At 39.5% G+C, this 10,584-nt stretch overlaps 1 protein-coding gene across 6 annotated transcripts in view; it reads right to left on the bottom strand.

Moving 5' to 3' along the window:
* Meiob (meiosis specific with OB domains) overlaps positions 1 to 10,584 on the bottom strand; it is a 35,488-nt gene that overhangs the window by 1,805 nt on the left and 23,099 nt on the right. For 5 of the 6 annotated variants that reach the window (XM_006525045.4, XM_006525047.4, NM_029197.1 and 2 more), the window contains 7 exons: positions 9,952 to 10,052; positions 8,980 to 9,032; positions 8,799 to 8,894; positions 5,461 to 5,559; positions 3,936 to 4,089; positions 2,809 to 2,992; positions 1,462 to 1,548 (listed from right to left, as the gene is read on the bottom strand). In XM_006525045.4, coding sequence (XP_006525108.1) covers positions 1,462 to 1,548; positions 2,809 to 2,992; positions 3,936 to 4,089; positions 5,461 to 5,559; positions 8,799 to 8,894; positions 8,980 to 9,032; positions 9,952 to 10,052 — 774 coding nt within the window. The remainder of the gene's footprint in view (positions 1 to 1,461; positions 1,549 to 2,808; positions 2,993 to 3,935; positions 4,090 to 5,460; positions 5,560 to 8,798; positions 8,895 to 8,979; positions 9,033 to 9,951; positions 10,053 to 10,584) is intronic. The other variant, XM_017317702.2, reaches the window with a different exon arrangement.

Genomic DNA, 10,584 nt, shown 5'->3' with positions numbered 1-10,584 from the left:
TACTTGAGGACAATTTGTTGTACGTGTGTAAAACTTTATACACATTTCCATGAATGTAAAGGACTAGAGGGATGGCTTGGCGATTAAGAATACTTGCTGCTCTTGCAGAAGTCCCTAGTTCACTAGCCAGCACTCATGCGGTAGGTCACAACTATCTGTAATTCCAGGCCCATGGGATCAGATGCCCTTTTCTGGTCTCTGAAAGCACTGCACACACATGCTACATAGATATATGAGCAGGTAGAACACCCACACATATAAGTTGTTTAAAATTATCAAGCTCATTAGCAAGGTCATGTGTGTTCTTATGATGATGGAACAGAACATTTTGTGGGTTCACACAGATATAGGAGAAGCAACGTATGACTAACTTTTCTCCAAGGGCCTGGTATCCATGGTTACTACAACCTCAAACCCAGGTTCTAGAAATATTGGTGAGGCTGTTACTGTCTCCATGTCTGCAGTCTATTCAGATATATCTTGAGATGCCTATAAAAGACCATTTGGAACTATTATAGCCTCTATGAGGCTGTGGTGAAGTAGAAACAGCATTCACAAGACCACAGAAGGAGTCATCATAGTTATATCAAAGTGTGGACATTTCTACTCCATTCTCTGTCATTTGTAGAGTATGAGAGGATGTCATTGCTCTGACTACTAATGGCATGTGGGATCATGAACATCTTTGTTCAATATGAAATTCTAATAGAATAAATATCAGCAAATAGAAACTGGAGCTCGGTAACCTCTAAGATTACAAGAGAAAGCACTACAAGGGATGGCAGGAAGGAAGGAACCCTAGCGGTTGTCCTCTCACCAGTGACCTGGACAAGGAGCCAAGAGTTTGTCAGACTCCCCTGCCCTCCACAGCTTCAATATTAAGATTCTCTGATTCTCTAACACTAGAGAATGTCTCAGGAGTCGGTGCTGACCCTTCACATAACTATACAGGCTGAGTGAAGTGAACTCATATCCAGTGGTTGCATGGGCTGAGAACAGGTGAAGCTGTTCTCACACCACATCTATGTCATCCTAGACACAAGACACTGAACTCTGTTTTACAGCTTCTCACTCATCAAAGCACAGTGCCAAACAGGCAGGCAGGACTGGGGACAGCCCAATTTTTACTGTGATGTCTCTTGCCTTGTCTTGAAGTTTTCATTAAAGGGAAGTTTCTTGACATTATTAAGCATCACTGGTAACTGACTCCCTTTATTCTATGGCTATTTCCATTTTTTTTTGTTTTTTGTTTTTTTTTTTTGGCAGACACGACCTTTCGTACATCTGGAATTGATACTGTTAATGACAATTCATTCCTAAGCTGGGTACTGCTTGGTGGCAGAGCATCTGCTTAGCGTATGAGAGGCCCTTGGTTCTATCCTCAGCTCTGAAAAAGAATCTCCTATGAAGATTTTTTTATTGCTTGAAATAATAAAATAATGCTACTCTAATTACACTCACTTTTAAATAAATTTTGCTTCTTTCCAAAAGAAGTTGCCACTTCAGCTTTGTTTTCTGTTCACTTGTCATTGTGAGAAACTCATTTATCTGGTTAAAAACAAAAGATCAAGTAAGTGTGAAATAAACAGAGTTGTAACTCATTTGACAACACTGTGAAACACTTGCTTATTAGAGATAGAAGTTTACTCATATCATTACAGCTCAATTCCTTTGACAGGGAAGATGAACCATGAAAAACTATCACCAGAATCATTAGTCAAAGATTCAAAAGGGAAAATTCCTCACAATAAATTGGCTCAGAATTGAGCCAACATTTAATAGTAACTTTTATAATCGTTGTTTTTCTTTTTCTTTTCTTTTCTTTTCTTTTCTTTTCCTTTTTTTTTTTTTTTTTGAGATTGGATTCATATAGGCCACGCTGTCCTACAGATTTACTGTGTACCCAAAGATGCCCTTGATTTCATGAACCCCTTGCCTGTACCTTGCAAGTGCTGGGATTATAGATATGTGCCACTACGCTCAGCTGTGACCTAGTTTTAACAAGCGTGCGCCAGTCTACATGTGTCTGCCGCTGTTCTATAGCTGCATAGCAGACAAAATGAGAGCCTGCTCTACAGCTGGGTAGGAGAGAGATGGCCAATACAGACTTCTAGAGCAGCCAGTGCATGCCTGACCAACATCTCCACTATGTTTTATCCACTATACTTGACTATATAAAATGTCATATTTAATCTGGGTGGTGTTGGCACATACATTTAACCCCAGTACTCAGGAGGCAAAGGCTGGCAGATCTCTAAACTCAGCAGGGCTACACAGATAAACTCTATCTTAACAAACAAAGAAAAGACCAGTCTGAGCTATAGAACGGGACATTGTCCTAAAATGTCATATTTAGTCCTCTGTTTTGCTGAGGACTAAATTACTCATGATAGTCAAACTGAAATAGATAGATCATATGTTCATTAAAATTAGATTATGTTTAATGCTGGAGAGAGGGGTCAGTGATTAAAAGCACTTGCTCCTCTTGCAGAGACTATTAAGATTAGTTCCCAGCACTTACATGGCAGCTCATAACCATCTTTAACTCCAGTTCCAGAAGGTTAGATGCCTTCTTCTGGCCTCTGTAGGCACCAGGCAGGCATGTAATACACAAATATACATGCAGGTAAAATCCACACACATAAAATACAACATTTAAAAGGGAAACATTTAAATGTGTATGTTTAAACCAAGATGGCTTTTCCTAAGATCGCTTCAGATGGTCAACAAAATAATCTATAGTTTTAAGGAAGAATATTCAAGAATACCAGAAATATTTCTAGCTATTTTTTCCTTTCTGCTATTTACCGTGCAGCCCAAAGTTTCCTCAGCAATACTTCCTGAGAGACTGCAGGAATGGAGGGTTCCAGTGTGGTCAGTAAGATCAACTAGCACATCAAAACTGAGAAAAAAAGATTTCAATCTGGAAGAATCTTGGTTGCAAATTGTACAAGTATTGGAGGCTTCATTTACAATATAACCACAGCTGGAACTGAAAAGAAACAAATGTTATTCAAAAGATAATGATCCTCAGTGACACATTTGATATCTAGAGAATTATCTCACAGCATTGTAATACTATTCTAAGGTGCTCTAAAATACCACAGGTTATTTATCTTTACCAGGAAACTAGATCTACAAACCCACTCGGTGGCACAAATCTAGACCATAGACGCACAAATGACTCCCTGTAAATCTGGGGGAGCGTGGCTGAGAGGACCAGACTGATGCACTCACGGTCCTGACCTGCTGTGGAGGAAGGCATTATCCCTTACAGAAGGTGACTTCCAGGGTGCACTGGACAAAGGATAAGAAAGATTTCTCTGTTCCCTGGTTTGTGTTGATTGAGACTTGTTTGGGGTTTTATGTTTGTTTGAATCTGTCTTAGAGTTTCTAGTGCTGTGACAAATACTATAACTAAAGAGCAAGTTGGGGAGGAAAGGTTTTACCCGGCTTTTTCTTATACACTGTAGTCCTTCATTAAAGGAAATCAGAACAGGAACTCAGAGGAGCCAGAGACCCATAGGCAGACACTGATACAGGTCATGGGGGTGCTTCTTACTGACTTGCTCCTCATGGCTTGCTCAGTCTGCTTTTTTACAGAGCCCAGGACCAGCAGCCCAGGGATGGCCCCACCCACAGTGGACTGGGCCCTCCCCATTAATGACTAGTTAAGAAAATGTCTGATCTTACATAGGAATTTTCTCATTTGAGGTTCTCTCCTTTCAGAAAACTCTACCTTGTCAAGTTGACATGAAACTATACAGCACAGAACATAAATATTTTGTCATAGAAACATTTAATTATGGCTTACTTATATAAAATCTTCTTTCATACAACCACTGTTAAGACAAAGAACAGCTGTAACTACTATAGAGTTTGACTTTATTAACTAATTATTTTTCATGAATTTGTTGAAAATAATGTTTACTTACCATCTATTTCTAACTACTTTGGTAGTTTCGTCATCAATGTTCAATGTAGAAATGTAAGCATAAAGGATGCCATAGAAAGGATCAGCTTTTCCTTCACTTTTCAAAGCTTTTACTTTTAGCTGTTCCACTGTATAGACATCAACTATTGTGTTTACTAAAAATAAAAATAATAAAAACAAGTATTATAATTTCATATATGTTCTAAGGTAGAAGAAAGGCTTACATCCCAATAGACAAGCAGGTGATGGGAGCAGATGCAGAGAGCCACACCCACACACTAAGCAGGGCTCAGGGAACCCTTCAGAAGAGGGGAGGAAGGACTATAGAAGCCAGAGAGGTTTAGAACACAGGAGAACACGGCCCACAGTATCAACTAAGCAGGGAGCTCATAGAGACGGAGGTGTCAGTCACAGAGCCTGATTGCCTGCCTGCATGGGTCTACGCTGGAGCCTCTGCACATGTGCTGTGATGACTTAGCATGGGGTTTTTGTGGGATTCCTAACAGGAGGAGTAGGAGTGTCTGACTCTTTGCCTGGTCTTGGCATCTCTTTCTTCCTAATGGGTTGCCTCACTCAGCCTTGCTATGAGGGGTTGTGCCTAGTCTTATTGCATCTAGCTATGGGTTTGGTTAATATCATTGGGAGCCCTGCCCTTTTCTGAAGGGAAATGGATGAGAAGTGGATCTGAGAGAGAGGGGAGGTTTGGGGGATGCTGAGAGGAGAGGATGGAGGGAGGGTGTGGTCAGGATGTATTGTATGAGAGAAGAATAAATAAAAAGAATTTTAAAATAATTAAAGGTAGGAAGACTAGGGTGTGCAATGACTCATCTAGAACATCTGAAATATGCATATGGACTAAACTCAGGGCCTCGTGTATATCATACTTCTGTCAAATTCTGTGAACATTGTACTTGCCTGAGGAAAGAGTTGTTACTTCTCTCAGATTGATCATTATTAATATGAGCTTCCCCCATTAAAAAAATAGGGGCTGGAGAGATGGCTCAGTGGTTAAGAGACATAGGTTCAGTTCTCAGTTCTCAGTTCCCACATGGTGGCTTACAACTATCTGCAAGTCCAGTTCTAGGGAATTCAACGCCCTCTTGGGTTTCCACAGGTACACAAGGCACAAAGATATACATGTAGACAAAACTTCCTATATATATCAAATAAATTTAAAAAATTAAAGCCAGGTGTAGTGGCTCACAGTTTTAATCCTAGCACTGGGAGCCAGAGGCAGGCAGATCTGTGAATTCAAGGCTAGCCTGGTCTAAATAGTGAGTTACAGACCAGCTACAGAGCTACATAGTAAAACCTTGTCTCAAAAAAAAAAAACCAAACAAACAAAAAAAGCAAAAACAACAACAACAAAAAACTCTAAAAAATGCAACAATAGAAATCAAAAGAGGAGCTAAGGATATAACTCAAAGAAACAACTTATGCTTAGAATTCATGATATCCTGGGTTTGATGCTCCAACCATGAAAAATAATCTCTCTCCAACCTCCCTCTCTCACCCATGTCACTTACAGTTTACGGATTCTTTCAAGTAACTGTCAATTTCATCAGCTACATTTGTCTCTTTATTTTCTCTTATATAATTCAGTAGGATATTGGCTTCTGGTGTATCTTAAATTGAAAATGCATAATAAGGAAAAAGCCAAGTAATTATTTTTTAAATTACTTCAAAACATCTAGAATTATCTTAATTGTAAAACAAAACACTACAAAAGAAGGCAATTCAACGAATTATCATTAAACCATTAACATGTGAGTCAAGGTGAATCAACATGGAGAGATGTTGCCAGCTGTTATAGTGAGGGGCAGCTTTAGAAAACCGTGTGGTCTAAGACTCTTTTGTTTTGTTTTGTTTCGAGACAGGGTTTCTCTGTGTAGCCCTGGCTGTCCTGGAACTCACTTTGTAGACCAGGCTGGCCTCGAACTCAGAAATCTGCCTGCCTCTGCCTCCCAAATGCTGGTATTAAAGGTGTGTGCCACCACGCCTGGCTGTGGTCTAAGACTCTTAAACTGAAAAACATGAATATGTAAAGCTACCTGGAAGAATAGATGTGGGGAAATATTATTTCTAGGTGATACAATTATAACTTATTTTATGTTTTTTCATTTTTTCATCATTTTATTCATTTCCTTAATTAAAAAGAATAATTTTAGGAGCCCAACACATGGCTCAGTGGTTAAGAATGCTTGCTACTCTTGGAGAGACCCAAGTTTGTTTCCTGGAATCCAAGTGGTGGCTCACACCAACTGTAACTCCAGTTCCGTGATCCAATGCCATCTTCCGGTCTCTGAGGACAACAGATACACATGTGGTATACATACATTTATGCAGGCAAAGCACTAATAAAATAATAAATAAATCTAAAACATAATTTTATGTATTTATTGCTATCATTACAGTGTGCGGGTGTCACATACGGTGGAGTATCACACAGGGTGGGGGTGGCACAAAGCCACTACTTTCCTGGAGAAATAGGAGGACAATGTTCCCGAGCTGGTCCTCTCCTATTTCTCAGGTTCTAGACATAGAATTCGGGTTACCAGACTTGACCAGCAAAATTTTTTGAATATTATATTCATTTCTTTTCTCTTTTTATTTACCGTAAAAAATGTATTTGTTAGGGTGGTGATGACACACACCTTTAATCCCAGCACTAGTGAGGCAGAGGCAAGTGGATCTCTGAGTCTGAGGCTAGCCTGGTCTACAGAGCTAGTTACAGGACAACCAGGGCTATATAGAGAAACCCTGCTTTGAAAAAATAAAATAAATAAATATATTATAAACTCAGAATCCTTCTCTGTCAAACTCCCAAGTGTTGGTATTATAGGCATGTATAACCATGGCTAGCTTATTTTTGTTGGTGGTGTTTTTTTGTTATGTTTTGTTTTTTGCCTTTTTGGTATTTTTCAAGACAGGGTCTCACTATGTAGCTCTGGCTATCCAGGAACTCACTATGTAGACTAGGCTGGCCTTGAGCTTACAGCGATCTACCTGCCTCTGCCTCCCAAGTACTGGAATTAAAGGTGTGAACTACCAGGCTCCAAGGCTAGCTTTAGACATGGTTTTTAAATGTTATTTTAAAGCTTTGTTCCTCAAATTAGAATATGAGTTTTCTCAGGAGTAGTTAGGTGGCATACTGTAAGGCAAGAATGTCACTTCGAAGGGTCTTCACAGGAGACTAAAGCCCTTCAATCCTAAGATCCCAGCCGCCAACAAGTTGTCTTTAGTTGTAAATTCCTACTTGAACACTCCACTACTTGTTGTGACAGTGTCTAGATTCCTCTGCCTCCCTTGGGCAAGTAGAGGAGGTTTTCTCCTGCTCCCGTCACGTGTGTCCTATCACGTGTGTGCTTTCTCGGAAGGAGGATGGATCCTCGAGAACAAAGACTGTGCTTTTGCACCCAGGGTTCCAATATCCAACAACGTGGCTGCCCTTACATCCATTGGCCTTCCACAGTCTCCTGTCTTGTTCTACAAAAGATTGAAGATTGCCTTGTTCTAGAATACACTGTTGGTGTATATAAAGCATTCTGTGAAGACTTGTAAATTCATGGGCAAATGAACGAATGTTTTTGATGTCCTAATAGCACTGCTAGACAATCAAGGGAGCAATTGCTAAAAGGGCTGCAGCAAGCAAATCAGTCAGCACCTCAAAGGCCATGGCCCAGACTGTCCGCAGAGGATGGAATTCCCTCCCACTCTAATCAATACTCTCAAGGCAGGAGAAGCATCAGGAAAAAGGTAACGTGCTACTTGTGATAAATATCTATGCCATTTAGGTTCTTCATTTCTACAAGGTAGGTAAGAAATTAAAATCCATCTGATTTAAAACAAGCAGCCAAGTTTAAACAGCTTTATAAATATTCTACTAAATTTATATCTTTAACAAAATAAATTTTAAAACTCTGTTGTACAATATAGGGTCTATAGCTAATAATAATACCATATAATAGGATAGTATCCTACATCCAGTTCTTTAAAAGGATTTCTTTTGTACACCATTAATCCTAGCATTTGGGAGGCAGAGGCAGGTGGATCTTTGTCCCAGGCTAGTGAGTGCTGCACAGTAAGACTTTGTCTCAAAAAAAGGTGTGTGGGGGTGCCTAGTCTTACTGCAACTTGTTATGCCATGTGGGAGTGATATCCATAGAAGGCCTGACCTTTTCTGAGGAGAAACTGAGGGGAAGTGGATGCAGGGGCAGAGGGGAAGTTTGGAGAGGGAGTGGGAGGAGACAATGGAGGAGAAACTGTGGTCAGGATATAATAGAAATAAAATACTACTAACATTTAATTATATGCACGTATGAGTGTCTGTGTAAAGGTATATGCATATTGATGTAGGTGCCTACAGAGGTCAGAAGAGGGCGTCACAGCCCCTGGGAGTTGCCTGCTGTGTGTGCTGGGAACCACACTGAGCAGTACATACTCCTCGATGCTGAGCCTCTAGGCTGTGCTCCTAAACAGCACTAAAAGTGTAGCTTTTTAAGTGTTTTCATCACAAAAAGGTGAATATTGTGTTATGGTTTAGATATAAAATTGCCTAAAGCCTCATTTGTTGCAGGATTGGTCCCAGGCTGGTGACATTATTGAGAGGTTATTAGTTCATAAGAGCCCTGGCCTTATCAATGCATTCCTCTATTGATGAAATCTTAGCTTACTGGGCCACTAGGTGCTGGTTAGAGGAAGTCATTAGGGGTGAATCTCCCACCTTACCTCTTCGCTCCTCAGCCACCATCAATTAAAAGGTTTCTAAAAAATTAACCCAAGTTTGATTCTTAAAAACATTGTACAAATATCGGCGTGTGTTTATGATCACTTCCAAAAGAATGAGAAACAGAAAGCATTTTACCTGGATTCACTGTGATAATGGTCTTTGAGATTACAGTTGCTGCCATGCAGTTCTGAAATTTGTTAAAATTTATTCTCACATCAGAGGCAAATATTACTGTTTGGGGGAAAGCCATTTTAAAAGTTAATACATGAGGAATGAAAATGACAAATATTTTTAACACAGTCATAAATGGTAAGACCTGTTTCTCGCGCCATCCAGCTCTGTGCAAGTAGAATGGATTCATTATCCCAACTGTATTGGTTTAAAAAGAAGTGAAACAAAGTGAATACATTAGAAAATCCATCAGTGACATATTTATACCTCCCCTCAGGGAACCCACAAAACAGAAAAACAAAAACTGCAATTTCCAGGGAACCAAAGCAGTTAAGACTTTATATTTTAATTTAATTTACTAATTCTCTGTATGCACACACACACACACACACACACACACACACACACACACACACACATTTACAGTCAGGCCCACAACACATGCATGGAGGTCAGAGGACAACTTTGTGAAGTCAGTTTTCTTCTTCTAGCTATGGTTGTGGGATCACACTTGGGTTGCTAGGTCTGCATGGAAAGTGTCTTCACTGATTAAGTACGATTACTTAACACCTATGTGAAAGCTGTTTTTCAGAATGTACTAATCTCTAGTATCTGCTCTACGAGTCCTTTATCTGCCCAGGACTACTTAGAACTGAATAATTAATTAAGGCCTAAAATCTTTAAAGCCAAAACATAAAGCCATTACAGTTGAGTGTCTCAAATGGATACATGGCTCAGAGCGCTGGACTGACAGATGGCACTTGCAGGCATCAGGAGCCATAATCTTCAGGACTTTAGAGTATAGCTTATTCTCCAAGGTGCTAGTGAATTTCAAAAATTTTGACTTATCCCTCATCAGTAGACTCCAATAAAACACTATTTGCTATGAAGCATAATAATAAAACTTGTCACAATGAAGTAATAAAATTTGTTACAATGAAGTACTCTAAGTGATTCTATGCCATCCAAGGTTGCATACAGAAAAATCTCAACCTTCAGGAGAGTTCATTTTTTCAAGTGTTATTATTATACCTGATGATATTTTTGATACAATAAAGTGTTCTGTCTGTGTAATGAGAGTAGGACATCACAGTTAAAGACAAATGTGGAAGAGTACCATGTCATTGTGAAAGAAGGCTCTGTTTCATCAAAGAGTTTAACCTCACATCTCTGGCCTTTTCTTCGGTCTGAAGTTGTAAAGTATTTTGGTTCTCCAACCTAAGAAATTGAAGGAAATTCTTATTCCTCTTCTACAGATGTGAAGGCACTTAAATATAATCAAATAGTTTCTTTTTGAACATGAACTTCTAAATATAAGCAAGGAAAGAATGACTGATAAATATCTCATTATTCAAATGTACTTTCTTCCTAAACTAGGCATAGTTAGCTGAACTTGTAAATTATGGGCATTTTGAAGAATGAATACAGACACATGTACTCAAAGAAGAGACAAAAATTATTTGTCACGATCCCAAGACAGCCAGCTGTGGTGGCACACATGTATCATTCCAGCACCTGGAAGGCTGAGGCAGGACTGCAGTAGATTTCAAGGTCAGCCTAATTTACATAGCAAGATCTGATCTCTAAAATAAGCTGGATGTGCTGGTGCAAACCCAGCACTTGAGAGGCAGAAGCTAGCCTGGTCTACATCGGGCCACACAGAGAGAACCTGTCTCAAAAAGCTAAATACATAAAAATAAGTGCGGGGACAAATGCTCCAGGACAGACCCCTTGTGACATAAATGTGTCT

Source organism: Mus musculus, chromosome 17 (assembly GCF_000001635.26).
Source record: "Mus musculus strain C57BL/6J chromosome 17, GRCm38.p6 C57BL/6J".
Taxonomy (NCBI): Eukaryota; Metazoa; Chordata; class Mammalia; order Rodentia; family Muridae; genus Mus; species Mus musculus.
The sequence above is the reverse complement of the archived record's forward strand: the minus strand, read 5'-3'. Positions and strand labels throughout refer to the sequence as shown.